General features: G+C 51.9%; 7 protein-coding genes across 7 annotated transcripts; 4 read left to right on the top strand and 3 right to left on the bottom strand.

The window, feature by feature from the left end:
• Window positions 1–511: 511 nt before the first annotated feature.
• V2A60_007509 (Spc98 family-domain-containing protein) lies at window positions 512–4,587 on the top strand (the record flags this gene model as incomplete). The annotated part of the gene is made up of 3 exons (XM_083258793.1): window positions 512–632; window positions 694–3,359; window positions 3,946–4,587. 3 exons carry the CDS (start codon window positions 512–514, stop codon window positions 4,585–4,587), a joined length of 3,429 nt encoding a protein of 1,142 aa, XP_083114919.1.
• A 160-nt stretch (window positions 4,588–4,747) lies between these two features.
• Window positions 4,748–5,641, bottom strand: V2A60_007508 (alanine--tRNA ligase; the record flags this gene model as incomplete). Its single annotated transcript, XM_083258792.1, has 1 exon — window positions 4,748–5,641. One exon carries the CDS (start codon window positions 5,639–5,641, stop codon window positions 4,748–4,750), a length of 894 nt encoding a protein of 297 aa, XP_083114918.1.
• Window positions 5,642–6,661: 1,020 nt separating this feature from the next.
• On the top strand, window positions 6,662–6,853 carry V2A60_007507 (uncharacterized protein; the record flags this gene model as incomplete). Its single annotated transcript, XM_083258791.1, has 1 exon — window positions 6,662–6,853. One exon carries the CDS (start codon window positions 6,662–6,664, stop codon window positions 6,851–6,853), a length of 192 nt encoding a protein of 63 aa, XP_083114917.1.
• A 100-nt stretch (window positions 6,854–6,953) lies between these two features.
• Window positions 6,954–7,908, bottom strand: V2A60_007506 (protein kinase family protein; the record flags this gene model as incomplete). The annotated part of the gene is made up of 3 exons (XM_083258790.1): window positions 6,954–7,542; window positions 7,593–7,771; window positions 7,867–7,908. 3 exons carry the CDS (start codon window positions 7,906–7,908, stop codon window positions 6,954–6,956), a joined length of 810 nt encoding a protein of 269 aa, XP_083114916.1.
• A 734-nt stretch (window positions 7,909–8,642) lies between these two features.
• On the top strand, window positions 8,643–10,311 carry V2A60_007505 (uncharacterized protein; the record flags this gene model as incomplete). The annotated part of the gene is made up of 3 exons (XM_083258789.1): window positions 8,643–8,770; window positions 8,959–9,348; window positions 9,402–10,311. The coding sequence occupies 3 exons, from the start codon at window positions 8,643–8,645 to the stop codon at window positions 10,309–10,311; spliced, it is 1,428 nt and encodes a 475-aa protein (XP_083114915.1).
• A 1,963-nt stretch (window positions 10,312–12,274) lies between these two features.
• Window positions 12,275–13,981, top strand: V2A60_007504 (DASH complex subunit Ask1-domain-containing protein; the record flags this gene model as incomplete). The annotated part of the gene is made up of 4 exons (XM_083258788.1): window positions 12,275–12,362; window positions 12,413–12,519; window positions 12,575–13,550; window positions 13,857–13,981. The coding sequence occupies 4 exons, from the start codon at window positions 12,275–12,277 to the stop codon at window positions 13,979–13,981; spliced, it is 1,296 nt and encodes a 431-aa protein (XP_083114914.1).
• Window positions 13,982–14,664: 683 nt separating this feature from the next.
• On the bottom strand, window positions 14,665–14,982 carry V2A60_007503 (uncharacterized protein; the record flags this gene model as incomplete). Its single annotated transcript, XM_083258787.1, has 1 exon — window positions 14,665–14,982. The coding sequence occupies one exon, from the start codon at window positions 14,980–14,982 to the stop codon at window positions 14,665–14,667; it is 318 nt and encodes a 105-aa protein (XP_083114913.1).
• Between the last annotated feature and the right edge of the window lie 4,926 nt (window positions 14,983–19,908).

The raw sequence follows: 19,908 nt of genomic DNA, 5'->3' as shown, positions 1-19,908 counted from the left end.
TCCTGCCAGACGAACAAAAAATGGACGTCATATTCAACATATGCCATTCTTTCAAATGGCCAATATCATACATTGTGCACGAAACTCAAGCCTTGCCTTATTAATTAATTGATGTACGTTTCATATTTTACCAAGCGACAGTAAAAAGCATGAGACGATTCCCGCATGCTCCCATCACTTGGGGTCATGATATTAAAAGTTGAGCTGCTTGAATAACCTTGTAGGTTTATTAGAAGAATGGGTTTTGTTTGCAGGCTGGTAATTGATTTTGATGCGAATGATGATGTAGAAGAGCGTGCAAGGTATGACGACCCTCATCAGGTTATGTCGGACTCTAACCAGTTAGTGGGGGCCCCGTCTTTTGCTTCGCGACACCTTCTGCGCTAGTCCGGTGGGATCGCGACGCTCTCCATCATTTGTCCAACCTCTCGCATCACCATTCAACACCTTGCCAGGCCGCGTAAACTCTACAACGGATATCCATGGTAGCGAAATCATAAATACGAGAGCCATGGCCGGCGAAAGAAGTGAGTCGAGTCTCTTCGCGGTGCCAGAACTATGGCAAAAGTCGAAATGGCTTCAAGACCTGGCCATGGATCCCAAGGCCGACTTCTTCGCCTTGCACAAAAATGGTATGTCTCTTTGCGGAACCGATAGCAAAAAAACTTGCTAAATCCCTCCCGTCACCCTTAGATGATTCACAGTCGAAAATGAACGGCTCTTTTGCCGCTGTTGCGCCGCTCATTACCGAATCAAATGGGCTTTTCAAAGTCCCAGTATTCGATGCTTCCGATCCGATCGCGCAAGAACCACCCGCCGATGATTCGAGTACAGCTAGCGAATCGGCATCCGATCCAACCCTCGAAGCAGATAGCTGGATGGACCTTGACGAACCCGTCATCGCGCCGCCCGCCCACCGAACGTGGGATACCTTTGAAGCAGGTACGACAGCATTGCACGAGCCGCTATTTTTAAGCGAGGCTGGAGCTTCGACATACGACGCCATGCTTTCATGGCCCACGGATCCGCTGAATCTGAAGAACATTGATGTCCCGGTTGTACAAACAAAGGCATACTTTTCTGCGCTTCTGTCGCTTGCTCTCGGCCAGCAGTCCCTGCTCTTTGTTCGGGTGCAGTCCGGAGAAACGTTCAGGCCTGCCTTGCCCAAGTTTCGGATTTCGGGCTACTCTCATCAGGTTTTGGCCGGTCTTGAAGACGAGTGCAGGACGTGCGGTATCCATATGTTGGACTTGCGCTCTTTTGTTCAAGCCTCCTATACGGGTGAGGCCAGCCCATGCCGAGTGGCTCTCGCCAGTGCCATCAGCCATATCCTTCGGGTAGTGCACAAATATGTTACGGTCGACAAAGCGCAACCTTCGTCGTTGCTGCAGTTGCAAAAGACAATAGCCTGTCTAGCGGCAATAGTAAAGCCGCTCGTCCGGCTGAACGCGCATCTGCAATCAGACATGTGTGACCATGATATACTCTCTGCTGTCTTTCAGCATGCATCTCTCGCAGACGCTGATAGTCTGTTTATTCGTGAAATGATGCGCGAGATATTGCAGCGTGTGTCAAGGCCTTGGGTCGAGTTTTTGCAGGAGTGGATTGGGACCAAGGCTGAGCAGGGTATTCCGCTGACCAAAGCTAATCTTGGCGCACAAAAATGGTTTGTCAAGGTTGACAAGGAGATTTACGTGGATGATTTCGGGCGACAGATTGAGGATATTGATTTTCGCCTTGATCATTCTTGTTTGCCGTCGTTTTTACCCAATGACGTTGCACAATCGATATTCGAGACTGGCAAGAATCTACGCTTTATCAGGACTCATCACCCCGAGCACGTGCTGGCTAATACTCAGTTCACGTTGTCGCAAAAGCCACCAACAATGGAGTGGTTGTTTGACTGGAAGACTGTTTCGCAAGTCGAACGCCACACCAAAGAGTTCGGTGTAAAGATGATGAAGGCAGCCAACGATTATCGTCTGGGAAGTGCTTATCGGATGGACTGCTCACACCATACTTCTTCCCCAGGAACACAAGGTCACAAACTCATGTTCTTTGGTGTCAATGAGCGGGAAATGGAGAGCCGGATACAAGCATCTATTCAGCGGTTGGGGGAGCCACTCAAAGACAAGACCTCGCTGGACTCATTATCGATGATTGTCCGTCGCCAACTTGACCAGAGTTTCTCCGACAACTCGGGCAGCGGTCTCACACCCCACTGGTCCTTGATCCCGCTGCTTTCATTCGGAGCGATGGTATCGGCACAGGGATGTTCGATAAACCAGGAGCATATGAGGCTTCTCTTCGCCGAACATGATCTTCTCAGCCACCTTCGCTTATACAGGGAATTTCATATGCTTGGAAGTGGTCTGTTTTGTACCAGGCTCTCGCAAGCACTGTTTAATCCAGATCTTGAGTCGGCAGAGAGACAGGCAGGTATTGCGAGGCAGGGTGGTGTCATGGGCCTCCGCCTGAGTGGACGCGACACTTGGCCGCCCGCTAGCTCAGAATTGCGTCTGGCATTAATGGGCATTTTGTCTGATGCCTACTTTGATAGACGGGGAAGACTGTGCAGCAAACCCGGAAGACATAGCGATAAACTTCCCGGAGACTTGAGCTTTGCTGTGCGCGATCTCTCAGAAGAAGAGATAGAAAAATGCATGGATCCGGACTCGCTGGAGGCGCTGGACTTTTTGTGTCTGCAATATACAACACCGCCGGCTTTGAGCAGCGTCATCACCCCGGTCGCATTATTGCAGTATGATCGCATTTTTCGGTTGCTTTTACGCGTCCTACGAATGATGTATGTCGTCGACGAGCTATTCCGCCAAACACTTTGGTCCAATCGACTTCACGGCTATGAGCTATCCGACGAAGAATATCGCTTTGTTCGAGAGGCACGAAATTTTGTCTCGAGCGTAGCTGGTTACTTTCTCGATACCGCCATCTCGACCCCTTGGCAGGCCTTTGAGAGTCGCCTAGATCAAATTCAGGCTGCTCTAACGCTCTCTCGCGACGATGCAGTAACCAAGCAACCTCCAAGCCCGCTTCAGTTGCAACAGCTCCATAGTCGACTCTTGCACGTCATTATGAGCGGACTGTTTCTACGAAAGAGACAAGAGCCTATATTGAACCTTTTGGAAGACATCTTTAGCGGCATTCTGGAGTATGCCAAGGTCGCCAAAGTAAACGACTCAGCTACTAACCGCCCGGAATCCAAGCAGCCGCCCGAGTTGTATCATGAGTTCAAGCAAAAGGTCCAAATATTCATCACAGTCTGTCGCAGCATCTCGGAGAAGGCTAAATCGGAGCCAAAGAGCAAGGATGGTGGTGATGGGCTGTTTACCTCGGCTGGAGTTGGCGATGAGAGTATTGTTGCTCAACTGCTGTCGAAACTTGATCTAGATAATTTTTATGTGAAATAGCGCATCATGTCACGTAATCATGATTAATGATACCCCTGATTTCTTTTTTCCTTTTCTTCTCATATGTCGGTTCGATGTTCACTCTGGTTGTGCTTGTCCTACGCCGCACTAGTCCACCGCTTCGCGCCGTTCTCAATGCCGAGCTGATGTCTAGTTCATACCGATGATCTCCACTGACTCACAAAGCGACCGAGCCGGGAGTAAGCGTTCCCTCTGACTTTATTTCCCGTAGCTCTACAAAGTTTCTATAATCACCCAGGCAGTGACCTTCTGATTTGCAAATCGACAGCCTGTCTCATCTGGATCATCTCCAACCATTAAAGATCTCTTTTGCGCACGTTGTGGCACCAGTAGCTATGTCGCTCGAGCCCGTACCTTCACGATTTTGTTTCGCGGCTCCTGTTTTGCAAAACGATAGAGTGAAATTGGTCCCTTTCTCGGTTCGTGAAGGAATGAGACTTTCATACATCACAAGACTGACACCAGCCATGCCGGGTAGATTGACAAACATGCTCAGCGCTTCTACGACATTACCAAGGACCACGATAGCATTTACACCTATACGAACAATGGCCCGTATCACTCCTTGCAGCATATAGTTGATGGCTTCTTCATACCGGCCTTCTTCTCCGGCGGGCGAAGAAGCTTCGCGTACGCCGTCATTGACAAGACGCGGCCGCCGTCCGCAGAAGACCCGGACGGGGAGGTCGCCGGCCTCTTCTCCTACGAAAACGCCGACGACGAGACGCTCTGCGTCGAGATTGGCCATGTGCGCGTCGCGCCCGCGTACCAGAGAAGAGGCATCGCCGTCATCGCCGCGGCGCTGATGGTGCGCCACGCCATGGAGGGCACCGAGCAGGGCGGCCTCGGCCTGCTTCGCGTAGGCTGGGGCGCGAGCAGCGCCAACGAGGCGTCCATCGGCGTCGCGCGCAAGGTGGGATTCGGGCTCGTCGGGACCGTCCCGTACCAGCAGGTGATCAGGAACGGCGCCGCCAGGAACAAGGTCGGCAACGGTCGAAGACTCCCGCCGCGGGCGGCGGCGGCTGGTGATTTGTGGAGGGACGTTGTCATGTTTTGCATAACGTGGGACGAGTGGGAAGACGGCAAGAGGGATATCGCACTTCAGCTATTGGGAAACAGCTCGGAGATGAACAATTGAAATATTGTATGATGACCTAGACCTTGTGGTGTTTGAGTTCTATTGTATAGTCTATAATAACATGTGTCTCGCCCTTTTACGTTTTTAAACTCCAAATTTGACATGATACCAAAATGCCGGTACCACTATTCTACAACTCCGCAATATGCGCTCCATGGACTCAAGGCTTCACGGTATAACTCACGCGGCTGACGCCCTTGCTTCTCGCGATCTTGCGGACCGTCGTCTCGCCGCACAAGTCTGTCGAGTCGACGTGGGTGCCGCCGCAAGGGTACACCTCTGCGCCGACAATCTTGACGACGCGGAACTTGGTCTCGCCCGGCGCGAGGAAGCTGCTGTCGGGGATCAGCCGCTCGAGGCCGGCGCTGCGGAACTCGTCGGCGTCCCAAAAGGCAATCTCGACGGGCATGGCCCGGCCGACGTACTCGTCGACCTTTTTCTGGATCTCGGGCTTCCACGCGCCGTCAATGGTGCCGCGGAACTCGCAGCCGGCGCTCTCGGGAAAGTGCGAGGCCTTGAGCTCGTCGAAGCCCTCGACCTTGTCCATGACGAGGTGGCGGACGGCGGCGCCGAGGACGTGGCCGGCCGTGTGCAGGCGCGAGTAGTAGACGCGCTTCTCGACGTCGACGGCCTGCTCGACGGACGCGCCGGGCTGCTGGAAGCCGGACGCTGCGCCATTGGAGGCGGAGGCGGAGGCGGAGGCGGGGGTAGAGGCGACAAAGCGGCCGACGTGCAGCACCTGGCCGTCGTGGACGGCGTCCATCCGCACGGCCCGGACCTCGAACACGGTGTCCGGCGCGGCGGACGAGCCGTTACCGTTGTCCGCCGCCATCGCAGTCATGGTGCCCTGGTCGGACGGTTGGCCGCCACCCTGCGGGTGAAAGATGGTCTCTGCGGTGATGACGACGTGATCGTCGTCGCCGCCATCCTTGAAAAGTTGCCGATTGGCTTCCTCGAGAGCCGCAAACGGCCGCGTGGAGACGATTGATGTCTTTAGGCGGAACAGCTTGGCATTGTGATGAAAGGCGAGATATGTACGCGCTGCGGCTGCCATTCTGTATCTGCCAGCCGAGAAGTCTGTATCCGTTGTCTGTCTGGCCGATGGTAGTAATAAGCTCAAATCCGTCCTCTAGTCATATTGTATTTATATGGCGCTGACACCTTTTAGCGTTGAACCTGGAGTCAGAGGTTTGTGGGGGTCATCAATCGCGCCTTTGCGCGCCCTGTCGGCGTTGTTACGGCCGCCAAGTAGGAAACTTCTGGAACCTTTGCTGAAAAGCACAAACTACGCGCCGGTTTCCATGTATTGATTGTCATCTTTTTACAAATAGATCCTCGATAAGTTGATACCCATTATATTTACCACCCAACGACTTTCCTCAATGCATACCCCCTCCATTTTCTGTTTTTTCTTAGTGTAGTACCAGGTGCCGATCGCAACTGCAGGGACAACCACTGAACCAAGAACTTTGTACGCAACAACGGCCATGCGATCACCGATGAACCCGCCAACTACTTTGTCCAAGTCGGCCGGGGCGTTACCGCGGGCGCATCTTTCCTTCGGAATGGGAACCTCCTAGAAAAGGGCAGAGTTGCTCCAACCGAATCCATCCTCCAGCTTGACATCCAGCAGCCTGTCTTTGGGTACAAGTCGTCGGGCCATTTCACCACCGGTGTATCAAGAAAAAAAAAACATGTCGCTGCTGGTCACCATGCACTCACCGTGTCATTGAGCAAAAATGGGCACTACTCCATGCCGTGATTCATCAAAGCCACAATAGAAGTATTATTTTGGCAATGAGACTGTTTGCTAGTTGAAAGCGGTGTGATTCAGACGTGGGAGTGGTAGTACCGTGATATGACCATCATCGAGGATTTGCCGCCATAGCGAAAGCAATGTCTATATAAAGCAGATTCCCTTTACATATCCAACAAATATCGACAACAAGCATTTACGATATTTTCTTTTACCCTTACAGCCAACTTATTAATACAAGCCTATTCTCGCAGTTCAACATGTTCGTATCCCCGATTCCTCCGACTACTCCTCGGCTAACTCGTCGTCAGCACCGCCATGTGCACACAGGGGTACAGAATCGTCATATACTCGTGCCTTGACGCCGAGCGTAAGAACGCCGATTTGGATATTTGCAGTGATATAGGCAAGGAAGGCCACACGACCGTCGAGCGCTCCTTGGCTTCAGCGAAACGAGGCTACAAATGCGGCCGGTACGACTGCCGCGACCCTCCGAAGGAACAGAAGTAATGAGGAATAGGAATAATACAAGCCTATCTTTGCTGGTGGATGGAAAACAAGTCAGAGGCCTGAAGAGGAAAAGAATACAGCACGCCGTGTATCGTTAGCATTAGAGTTTCTTCAATGCAGCCCGTTCTATCTCTGCTGTACAGTTGAAGGCATGTGTCCAGCACCCCATGATGATGTCTGCACCCAAAAGCCCGTCGACCTTTGGGAAACTCCCTGCGGCAAAGTGCGCATCCACAAGCTCTGCGTATCGCTGCATCTCTCCTGGTAAAGACAGCTCAGTAGAAACCTGTCCCTCACGATATGGCCAGTGACCCGTGCAAATGGTGTACAGCACGGATCCGAGGCTGAATATGTCCATAGATACTCCAGCCTTGGCCTCCCTCGGATCGTAGAACCCTGAGTCTGGCAGGCCGTACCCCGATACGCCCATCTCCTCACACGATGAACCGCCAAAGTCACAGATCTGGATGTCCATATTGTGGAGAAGGATATTATCAGGCCGCAGGTCGCTGTGTGAAATTCCACGGCTGTGGATGTACGAGAGCGCTTCAATGGTCTGCAAGAACCATTTGCGACGGGGTGCCAAAGTGATTTGGTCGCGGCTGGAGTCGAGGAATGACTGCAAGCTGCCCTCGTTGGCTCGCTGAAGGATAAGACCGGTCGGGAACGTAGCGTACCAGCCAAGATATCTCACTCGTTAGTGCTGCTGCATCTCAATGGGCCAGCAACGACAACGAACTTGACGATGCGGGGATGTGACCCCAATCTCTCAAGGAGTCTACGCTCTGCGGTGTAATGTGCCTCGACATTTGGTCGTGTATGGATGGTCTGATCGCGTCCGATCCGTACAGGAGCTTTGAGGAGTACGTTGGGCCTGACGGTGAAGAACTTGCCGTGGAGCCGGGGAACGCGGAGGTACTATGGGGAATCAGTGCTTCTCCGCCACCGCCCCAATCAAGCAGGGGAAGGAAGGGAGCAAATAATTTGAGGACATGGCTGACAAATTTTCGCACCCAATTCCAGTATGGCAAGATTCGAGCAATGGCATTCGACATCCGGTATTGACTTGAGGGAAGTGTCTTTTTGCGAGGAATTAGATCTTTGAGCCCCACCTTCCCCCAGAAAACCCATCGAAAAGTACTGAGTAGGCCCTGGCTGAGTGGACCAGACCTGACGTATTGTCCCTATTTATCACCTGGTGGGGTCAGGGGTACGTCAATTTGGCTGGGGTCTGCACATATAAATAGATATCTTTTCCCTTTAGGGGGGTACAAATAGGCAATGATGCTGTGTCGCGAGGGGGTACAAATAGGCAACGATACTGTGTTCCATTGTGAATGCTGTTCAGGCAGAGAGGTAGGTGAGACAAGGAAGAATGTCGTTTCAGCAAGAAAAGACATCGGCTCTAACGAATAAACGGGTGTGATATAGATATTCCTCGCCGTGACCTCAGCCATAAGTACAACAACACGCCGATATCCAGTGGAGCGCACCACCCCGCACTCTTCATAAACCCAGCGAATAGAACACAAACATGATTCGCCTTCCGGTCCTGAAAACCGTCGTTCACGCGGGTACGAGGAAATCAGCCATGGATCCAAGGAAGTTGAATGTAACTGATGTGCACGCGCCGTCGGCCCACTTGCCAGCACTCTTTGACTTGTGTCACGCCAATGAACACTCGGTCGTCGGTACCCCTCGTCTTTGATAACTTCACATTTCATGCACGTTCGATAGCAACATGGTTTCCATAAAGGTGAAAAGGGTGTCTGTGGGCAGAGTCACCGCAATGAGCGATGCTGAGCTTGCCCAGTTCATGCGGAGACATCGGCTCCCCGACGGTGATTATGATCTCCCTGTTGATGGTAGGGATAAGCCGTCCCGGGATGAACGCGACCGTCTCGCCAGGAGACTAGAGTAAGCTCCCTATGACTTCTCGGTGCACATCTCTCGAAATTCCAGCTCACGGTAATATAGGATCCAAAAACGCGATCTAGCCCAGAGTCCCACGGCGTGTTCTCGCCCGCTCGATCTCGATGTCCTAGATGCACGCCTCCGTCAACTATCGCCTAAAAAAGGGGGCTCATTACAGCCCGAACCGCAAGAGATCGAGCGACCGAGGCCCCCGCAGCCCCTATCGACGGGACGAGACTCGAAGTTGAGGCTTATCACGAACTCCTAAATGATAACGGTCGCCCGTTATACCCCGTCAACCTTGTCCAGGAGATATATTCGGATCTAGACAGCTACGCTGAGCTATTGCGGCCTTGGCAGGAGTCCCTCCTAAGTATACGCGCTGAGGAAATATTTCAGAGACAGCTGCAGAGGTGGCAAGACTTCCGCAAGTGGCAGAACGATAACCGAGGGCGTGAGGATGATGGTGGTGGTTTTCTCGCGTTCGTGAACCAGCGGAAGCGCTGGATAAAAGATGACTACCCGGAGGAGGTCAGCGCAGAGCTTCTAGCAGAGATTGAAGCTGATCCATTACGCCTGAAGTCGGAATGGGATCAAGAGCAATTACTCCGCAAGCGGCAGCGACGTCTTATAGGGAACACGGATGCCGAGGGTTCCGCGACTATAAAGAAGCGGTGAAGCGCCGGCTTGCACGCCACGGCTTCACGCAGCCGTTCGAGCTCGCCGAAGACCCTAAGAAACAGGACAAGCTGACGAAATCGATCGAGTACCTCAACTACGAGTACTGGTGGCTTGACAAGTACGCCAGCGACATCGAGCGTCTGGAGCCAGAGCACGACAGACTGTGGCAAGAACTCGTCGATAAGAATGTCCTCAAACCTCACGAGACGAAAGAGTTCGTGCGTACCGCGGCACCAGGCATGGAGTGCGAAACAGAAGAGGATCAAGCTAGGAAGACCGTGCAGCGGGCAGAGTCCGAAGCGAAACGAATACATGTGTTGACTCAGAAAGATCCGAAACGTTTGGAAATTCCCAAGGCAACCCGAATATCGATGTTAAAAAACGGCGCGGAGAATTTGTTGGCCGCAAAGCGACAGTCGGAGCAGGCCCAAAGACGATCACATCTCATCACGCAATTTGTTCGGGCTACATTCGACTACGATGAGGCGAACAGAGATGCTGCTCGTCACCGCATCCTTGTGCAATGGGCTCTAGACCAGGTTCCTCTGATTGAGTCCGAGATACGCCTGTCAAACGATAATAGACCCGGCAGTGATGGAAAGAAGAGAATAAAGAGGAGGCGAACTACCGACAAAGATTCTACGGACCAAGATCTCTCGGAGGGACAAAGCCCGAAAAAGGTGAGGTTTGACCTTTGGGAACCCAGGGAGGCCAGCGCAAGGTCCCGGCCAGAAGCCACAGAGACGCCGGCGGAACCCGGACATTCCCTTAGTAGCAGTTTCCCCCAGAATGACGCTCAGGCAACGTTGGAAGGGCCTCGTCGCAGTCACGTATTGCAGTTCGTCGAGACGCTTCCAGGATAGTTCTTGAACCTGACATGTCCCAATCAAGATCACTTTCAGGACCGGAAGCAACCTCAGCACCACTGCAGGTGTCTCATTCAGCAATCAAGAGCACGAAAGTTCCCATGGCGAGGAGACAACCGCCAAACAGCTGTCAAGTTGGTAAAGCTAAACCTGCACGGAGGTCGCAAAGGTGTCGACAGCAAAGGCGGGGCTGATAAGAGATCATGACTTTTGAGTAAGCGAAGAATAGATTTGTGAAGTGGTCCTTGGATCAACATTAAATGATGACTTTACGATTCAGACACTAGCCGTAATATGAGCATTTAGTTCTCATCTTGTCGTCATCTCATCGCTTCGTAGAGCTGGCTGAATTATGGCTGTTCTAAGTCCAACTACTACATAGCGCTAGCTGAGTTCTGCTGCTAAAGCATCTCAATTCATCCACACGATCGGTTTAGTGAGTTCCGCCTTGCCCACAAAGCCACATGGTTCGGGAGAGTCTAATGACCCGTTAGATACCCATCAAATTAGGCCAGGACTAAATCGCCAAGTAGAACGATTACAGTCCATCCAGCCGTCGTACGCAAGGCCATTCACAAGATACAGAACAACGCACAGAGGAATTAATATTGGCTATATTGCAATTTAGCTCAAAATTTTCGATACAAGTAACAGCACAAGCAGCTCGGTCACGTCTAAGCGGCGGCCTTTGTTGCGATTCTCCTCTACTGCCGTCCTCTAGACCACGTCAATAGTCAACAAGGATCACTCGCTGGTCTACAGGCACTTCACTTTGCACAGTACTTATGTGGTCAGAAGTAACAAGCAGATGGTTGATTCTTGCAAAGCAATCTAGTAGTGGTAGCAATCTTGAGTACTTGTACATTCTCACGTGCCGGCAGCCAAAATTGCCTGCGTACATGTAAACAAAGTGGCTGGGGCATGGTTTGGCCCCCCATAGGCGGCCTGATGCGCCCTGACTCGTAGTTACAGCGTTATTCGAATTCGCGTAGGCGGAATGCACCGGGGCCTCTGCGGGCAGCAACTCGGTCTGTGATCTTGAACGCGGTTGACTGAGTGCAACGACAGGTCCATGTGAGGAGACGGTGCGCGGCAACCCCGGGACTACGGGCCTTGCCGTTGCTCTGGCGGGAGCTCTTGTACGCAGGTCTTGGTCAAAGCATGTAGATCCTGTAATTCTGCATGATCGACAGGGTCTCCCGTCGTCGCATCCGAGTTGGACAAAGCGGCATCGTGCGCACGCCTGCATAAACGCCTGCATGGACGCCCGCCTAACACATGGAGGGCAGCCCCTCTGTACCCAGGAAGAAGTGACGCCGTCAGGTCGACCAGCGAATGTTGAAAACATGGAAAAACACGTTAGATAAGTCAATATGATACTTTCATGATTTCCTAAGCTTGCCGCAGGAACCTGTGAAGACAACTTTTGTTCGGTTGCGTTGCTGACGTCATTCGCCTAGGCATGCTACTTGCCGTGAAAAAAAAAGATGAGAAGAAAAACGAAAAAAAAAAAGTCATCTTCATTACAACATTGTTTTTCGGGAATTCTGCAATGAATTTGTCATGTTTCTTTTGATAAGAGTATTCTGGATTACAGCAATTGATTTCACACGTAAAAATATTAAGAAGAAAGGAAGAAAAATAAAATAAATTCAGTCGAGAAGCATTCTACCTATATTCAGGATGTGTTCATCTTTATATATACCTGCAAAATAGCAAAAAAAAAAAAAAAACAGGGTTTAAAAAGAACAAGGAGGTTCGAGAAAATGTGGTTCTGGCCGCAGAGAGTTGCTTAATTAATTGGCGTCACCGTAGCAAACGCGACACACGCGTCTCCCCACTTTGACGACAGACAAACCAGAGCCTCCATCAGCACGCAACAAGCACCTGGCGGCCGTAATTGGTGATTTTTGGCTACTATCGACTCATAATACTATACACGTTCCCCGATGCGCCTAAAATGGCTCGGCCAAGCGTTGCAGCGCGAACTTTTTCGCAGACCGAGGAGTTGGAGCGTTTAGAGCAGTCCATCACTCTTACTTTACAGGGTACGTTTTCTACCACATACAAAATCATGGTGGTTCTAAACAAGATGCAGAAATCGACCACAACTTCAGCAAGGCACACAGAATCGTCACAACAAGCATCTTGCCTGTGGTAGAACAATATGGCGAAAACTCGAAAGCCATCTGGGAAGCGTCCAAGGTACGCCAGCACGTGCCACGCAGCAGACCACCATTGCGTTTTCTAACCGGCAAAGTTTTGGAAACAATTTTTCGAGGCATCTGCCAATGTCTCCTTGTCCGGATACGAGGAACTTGCCAACGACGAGTCGACAATCATGGAGGAGAGCACTGCCATGCGAGACGACAGAGACACGACGGCCCGCGCGCACGAAGACGAGGATGATACACCTGGCCGACACCACGGCCGCAGAACGACCGATGACGACGACGATGAGTCGATGCTAGATGATGCCGAGCTGGCAGGAAGCACACCACGGCCCGGCCCGGCCAAGCTCGCCAAGGCGCGCATGTCGCCGACAGAATCTCCCTACGAAGCCATGCGCCGCGAGATGAAGCACGAGGAAGAGGGCGACACGACGGCTCTCGACGAAGAGGAAGATTCGTCAATCCTGTTTGCGCAGCGGACGGCCCGCCTGCCGGACGTGTCCATGACGCCCAAGGCACTGCTGGACCAGCGCGCCATGGACCCGTCCACCGGAGGCAAAGATCCGCTGCTGCATCGCGTGCTGGACAAGAACTACAGAATACAAGCTACTCCGCACAAGCCGGCGGCAAGGGGCACGCCCGTACGAGGTGCGGCCGGCCAGCGAGAGAGGCGGCCGGCGTGGCAGGACTCGCCGGCGTCGTCGCCGGAGATGGCGATTCCCAAACTGCGCAGCGAGGCATTCATGTCGCCGTACAAGTCCTCCTCCTCCGCCGCCGCCGCCGCCGCCGCCGCCACCGGGCGCGCAGGTCCCAGCTCGGGCGCCGAAAGGCGACAGCGGTTTACGCCGGCCGCGTCGCAGGGGCCGAGAACACCCGGCGTCAGCGTGCAGACGCCCATGAGTAAGAAGACGAGGCAGGCCCTTGCCGACGGGTCCCTGAAGGGGAAGCAAAAATACGAAATCGACTGGGAAAGTGACGAAGACGATGACGACCTGTACGGCGGCATAAGCCCACCCAAGACGATACAATTTGCACTACCGCCATCCAAGTTATTACAAACACCAGGTACGTCGGGGATCCTCCCTTTGTGGGTTATCTTGTCTGTTTGGCGTCTTGTGCCAGATTATTTCTTCTCGCTTGATTCTTACTCCCTTGTCCGCTTCCTTGTCCGATTTCCTCTGTGCCGGGTGTAAACGTATCAAGCCAAAAATCCACATTGGTGGTGGCGATGGTGCATCGAGTTCTGTCACCACGAACCGGGGGTGCCGCTTTTTTTACGTACAAGCCTCACCTCATCGTCGTCACAACCAAGGCCCCCTTGTCCATCGAATGCATAAATAAGAATTTTCCGCTAACAAAGGTGGCGTGCAGCTCGGGAAGCTAGCAAGCGAATAGTGGACGATATTTTGACGGACGCAGGGGCAAACCCGGCGTCTTCCGAGTACAGCCCAACAATGGTCAAGATGAATGAGGATATTTTGGACGATAGTTTCTAGGAATAATGAGAAGGCCACGTTGCATGGTTCAATGATCAGACCCACGTGTTCTGTGTTTGTTTGTAAAGTAATGTGCCCAAACACCGTGGGTAGAGTTGCGGTGGTTGGATGGTCATTGATTGTTGCCAGTAGCGAATAGGCGTGGTCCAGAGTTACCGATCATGTCACAAAAGCCGAATGGAAGAGATGAAAGTTTTGTTCAAGTATTGTATTAATATCGGTAGCCCAAAGTTAATCTTTGCAGCCACTGTCTAGGATTTGCCATCCCAAGTCTGTGTGTCAAGCTGATGTCACCTCTTGCTGTAGAAAGCAAGAGGGAAATCATTGGTGCAGCCAACTTGGGGCTCAACTTGTTTCTCCGCCGAGAATAAAAATAAAAAGCAACAACAAATCTCAACAATATTCTGTAACCGAGAAGGAAATCCACCACTCGAGTCTGTATGCGAGTGCCAGATGGTAAAAAACTCCAATGCCATGTGTATCCGGGAAGAATGAGAAATTTCGCGGCCACGAAGCAGGAAGCTCAACATGTTTTTTTTTCTTCTTTTCATTTCTTTGTAGATGTTTATGAAGAAGCTTCCTGCTTCTGCCGAATTCATTATATGTTGTAAGTCGTAAGAAGGTCGTCTAGGGGGAACAGAGAAGAGCGTCGTGTGCAATTCACCAGCACCACTGATGTTTTTTTACAGGATGTTGGAAATGCTGGCGACACCCTTGTTCTTGCCAAAACTGGCCATGCCAAAGAGGGACGACTTGCGGCGCTTCTCGCTGGAATAGGACGCGAGAGAGACGGTGTCGGGGGAGATGACGGAGCCCTTGCGGGAGGTGAGAGGCGTGGACGAGGAAGAGGACGAGGCGGAGGAGCGGCGGCTCTGCTCCTGGAGGACGGCGACCTGTGCTTTGCGGTCGGTGCTGTAGAGGATGCCCTGAAGGATGGGGTTGATGTGCTCGCGGTCGGCGATGCGGACGTTGCCGATACCGTTGGCGAACTGAGCAGACATGATTGTTTGTGGGAGGGTGGTTGTTGTTGTGAAGTTTGATTTGTGTGGTTGTAAGTTTAAAGTGTGTAAGCGGGAGTGTTTGATAGCTGTGAAGGCTGTTTTGGTGAGGCTTTGTTGTATTGTGATGAACGGGAGAGGAGAGAATAGGGGATGGGCGGGAGGAACTGGGTTCTTATATAGAAAATCGACAATTTGAAGTTTGGGGTCTTCTACTTGTACGGATACTGATACATTATTGACTTTGCGCAGGCATATTCGAGCGGGTGCATCAGCCTGAGCATCCCAGACCAGGATGTCGTATAAGTGGACTGGGAAGAAGGACGCTGAGATTTTTTTTTCTTTCTTTTTTTTTGTTTTGGCCTTGCCGCATTACCGGTAAATCCAGGATGGGTCGCCGCGTACCCACATTGTCCCAAAAAAAAAAGAGTAAGAAATCAAAGTAAAATAAGATAAAATAAACTTCCGAGCGTCTTGCGGGAGCGGCACCCGGCAAGGTACCATGGTGCTGTGGGTTAAGTGGGAGAGATACATCCAACCAGACGGGCACAAGACCAGGTCTGTTCTTCGTGCCCCTCTATACTTATGACGCATACCTCAACGGGCTAACTGACTAGTGAGAAGAAGCTTTCGTGGTTTTTCGAGGGCGGGCTGGCGGGCGTTGCGTGGGTGACTATGCTGTAGCCTGTTGCCTGTGCCTCAGGCAGGGTGACTCACAACGCAAGGCTGAGACAAACTACTGGGGAGACGGTCAAGCCACAACAGGTTAGAGACATCACGGTTGCTTCGTCTGCCTGGGGCCTCGTCTGCCTGGGGCGGTGTCCGTGTCCCGCCGACTCGAGGAAAACGGCGCGCGGCGGCCTAGTTGGAACTTGCTTGGTGGTCACTTACGTGAGGGCCGCGCACACCAGCGTGCGTAAGGTGTGCATCGAGGCACCAACAACCCGCAACAGCAGCGCAACCCTTGCCTTGTCCCAAAAGCCAAAAACCGTGTCGAGTTCTGGCTGTGGCTTGCTGGTTTTCTCTAATTTTCTTACTTGCCGGGTGCCGCGAACAGCATGGCGTTATTTGTCTGATGACGCATGCTTTGGTTTGGGGAGGGGGGAAAGCCATACTTGTCGTTGCATGTTTCCTATCTGGAGCGCGCAGCCCTACGTGACGCACGCTTCTGAGCAAAGAGCCCAGTTGACTTTTTTACCTGTTCCCTTTCCGTCGCTTGACAGGGCTGAGAAGAAAAGGGCGTGTCCAACTTTCCTTGTTCCTGACTTGCAAGACAGCTGGGCAACGTCTGCGACCCTCCCCGAAAGGGGCGTTTACCTGACGCTCGCCCCCTTTCCAGGCAGCCCTGTTTGGATCTTGCTGCCTGTTTGCCGGAGAGTTGGTTTTCCTGGTAGAAATTTGTCTGCCTAGCAGGCTCGCAGCGAAACTTGCGCGCCGCGCTCTTTGACCGTACTGAGTAAAGACAACAAGTCGTCGGGGCTACTACCAGTAAATTTGGGAAAAAGACCTTGATGGGGAGAATCGGAGGGCTGAATCCGGCGACCAGAATCACGGTAGCTGTGGCTTGTGGTGCAGACGAGGCTGTTGCGCGTTGCCGTGCGTCACCGGTCAATGTAGGCTCGCTGCCTCGTCTGTTCAGCCTCAAGGACACATGACTACATCGCAAGCCCGGTTCATTATCGCTGGCTCAGCAGCTCACGGTAAATATGCGAGCTCGTTTCAGAAACTGGACCGCGAGGGCAAGAAAAAAATTGTTTTCCCGTCTTTTTCCACAGAATGTATGATGCCATTCATTGATGCTGCGTCTTACATGATGGTTCCCTCGATCCGTCCGAAAACTGGCGAATAGCGCCTGGCAACGGCTCAAGCCGTTGTAATACTGATACCAAGGGGGGGTGTGCCGTTGAGTGCATAGTACTCCCGCAGAGCGCAGACGATGAACGTTCTGGAGTCTTATTTTTCTTGTTTAGAAAACTTTTTCTACTTACTTACAATCCAGCGGGACAGGGCATGGCAAGTGGTCCGGAAAACGATCCCAGTTCAAATCTTGTCTTCCAATCAAAGTGGCTCGTGTCGTTTGCTCCCGTTATTTCCAGAAGGCTTCTCGCTAAGTACAAGAGTTTTTTTATCCAGCCGGCTGATCCTATTTCGATTCGATGCACCGTAATAAGTGTTATGGTGTGGCTGGTCCCGGTTATGTGGAAACGATGGCGCCGTCTGGATCGGACGTTCCTTGCATTGCTTTACGTTATTCGGGCCAGGGTTTGACCAGACCGCCAGAGGAATTTTTCCTCCAGGTTATCGTCGGTTTAGAAGCCTGGGATAGAGCGACAGAGCCATTGTCAAAAGACGAGACAAAAAATTTTCATGCACGCCGTAGCACGGCGGCGTCCGCGCCGGCATCCGCACGGCGGGTGGGACTTGGGGACCGCTCTGCAGGCCCTCCGAGTGTTCCACACCGGCCCTCTAGCACTCTAGGAGTTAGCTGCCTGTATTAATAACTTTCTAATTGCTTAAAGTTGCTCGCTGCACTGCCACGTTGCCCGCTGTGTAGAATCTGCTGAGCGACGGTGGCTGTCAGAGTTTGAGCCTCCCCTGACGCTCCCTGACGATGACCGTCTTCAGCGACAGTCACAGTCGGCGCCACGAACCAGTCATACTGGTTCATGATTGGTGCCGTCGTGAAAAGTTTCCCAACTTATAACTGACTAGTGGTAGCTTGCAACAGGCTCGCCGTTGACTCACTGAAGTTTCTAGTCACTCAGTCAGCCAGCTTATCCCTGCTATACCACCTCAGAATTGGCTCAGTCCGTCTCGTCGAATATTGCTTCTTACCTCTTATTTCTTACAGCTTACAACTCGTAAAACCGCGGTGGCCTCGCTTGTCCACAATACCAGTACGGTGTTCAGGCGTCATGGCTACCTAACCCGGGGCCGGTACCCGTGTCCAGTTTTGTGGGTTCATTGTTTTTGTTGCATTTTTGCATGGATGGTTGCCAGGATATACATCATTAACTTTTTCTTTTTCCTGATTTCTTCTTTGCTCGTGATACTTGCTGCGGCTAGAGAAATTTTCGTCCCTCTTGGTATTGCACCGGCACTTCCTCCCGACGAACCGCACCCTGGCCAGCCAGCGACGTTGACAGGTTCGGCATGCTCTAATGATGGTCTCTACCGATAGTTCACGGAAGCACCTGCGGCGAACCGTCATATTGACGTGTCACCACAATACTTCACCGTCGAGTGAATGCTACCTATGCTTGGCTGCATCGGTACGTATGCACCTTTGTCATGCAAACACATCAGCCAAGAAAGTGAGGAAATAAGCAAATAAAGAATATCGCAAGTCTCTCCTCTGCCTCATCGGCATCAAATCGGGCCCTACGGCAAACCACCATCGACTTGGCGATCTTTTTAGCCCCGATTTTTTCAGACTCGGTAACCGCTTTGTACGCCACTAATAGAAATTACTCGCTTGTACTGGTACTGGTATGGTTCCTCTACCAGTACTCAATATTCTGCTTCTTCTTAAAGCGCTGAAAAATCACATGCCCGCTCACATATCACGTCACATTGACCGCCGCCACCTGCATAGCAACTCTGGTTTGACCGCTTTACTAGTTCGACCGCCTCCCTTTGTCTCTCGGCCGAATCTACGTTTTGCAGATCAACTACCCTACAGCTGTTACGAATCGAATACATCCGTCCATATACCATCGCGCTGCTGCCTGCCTTGCCCAAGTACAGAAAAGACTGTTGCATTCTCGATAGCAAGGAGTCTCCCCGTCTTGTAGGATCCATATTTTATACTACTGGTTCTTGCAACCCTGTTGTAAATTGCTGCCTCCCAGTTATGTCTGATATTTGCAATCTGTGGAGCTGCCCTCCACTCGTATTCAAGCAACCGGCGGAAGCCAGCCCTTCTATCCGTACTCTGGTCGGATCAAAACACTGAATTAATAGCCGGCTTCTGTTGTGCGCAATGCATTCAATGTATGGCGGCCGGCACTTCTCTCGGCAGCTTCTTTGTGTGCTTCCATGCCACGACTCAACATCACAACTCTTCAGGCACACGCCGTCCTGTGTGAGCTTGCGACTTTGTCGATCACTGAGCCGCGCGCCGCTCGCATTTCCGTGAGTCGACTAAAAGAAGCCTAGACTATAGACCAAGAAGCTGTCCGTGTACCCGGAAGGCGTCTTCGGCGCTCGGAGACGACCTCCACGAAACACGCTCGGATCCACCACTCTCCATACGGGTGCAACTACCGACTCAACACAACGCCAAATTCAACGCCATTTAAACGTGGCTTCTGACGTGACGGATGCCTGCGTGGAGATTTTATCAATCTCTACCGAGACTATTGTAGAGCCAGGCCAAGCCACACGCTTGCTCCTGGTGACCTCCGCGTCGAGGCTCCAGCTCCCATTACTGAAGGCTTCTAGATCGGCCCAGGGTACCGCATCCTTCGGAAGGCGGAGAATAAAGTTCACGACAGGCGCATATGACTGAATAGTTGCCGAATACTGTCATCTGGTCTAATGCTGTTGAATGTTTCTCTCTGGATATGTCATGCACGGTTTGGTCTCTAGAATGTCAAACACACACACACACACCTACACACAGTCGAATTCGTGTAGAGCTGATGGTTTGCGCCAAAGTTAGCTGTCCCTTTGACGCCCTTGTGCGACTGCAAATATCCGAAGCATCATATTTTGTGATCTTATTGGGACTTGATAAAAAATGATAAACTTGAAATCTAATAGGCTCTCAACTGGACAGGAGATTGTCGGCCAACCAGCGTGTATCGGCATTCTGGCACAATTATGAGATCGGCCAGTTAAGCTGTGGCACAGGAGCAGCCAAGTTCTTCAACTGCGCGCGGGACATGCAAACTGCATTTCTTAGTGTTGATGACATCGGTTTCAAGC

This window comes from Cordyceps javanica, chromosome 5 (assembly GCF_051103115.1).
Source record: "Cordyceps javanica chromosome 5, complete sequence".
NCBI classification, from domain to species: domain Eukaryota; kingdom Fungi; phylum Ascomycota; class Sordariomycetes; order Hypocreales; family Cordycipitaceae; genus Cordyceps; species Cordyceps javanica.
This window is presented reverse-complemented; position numbering and strand designations above follow the sequence as displayed.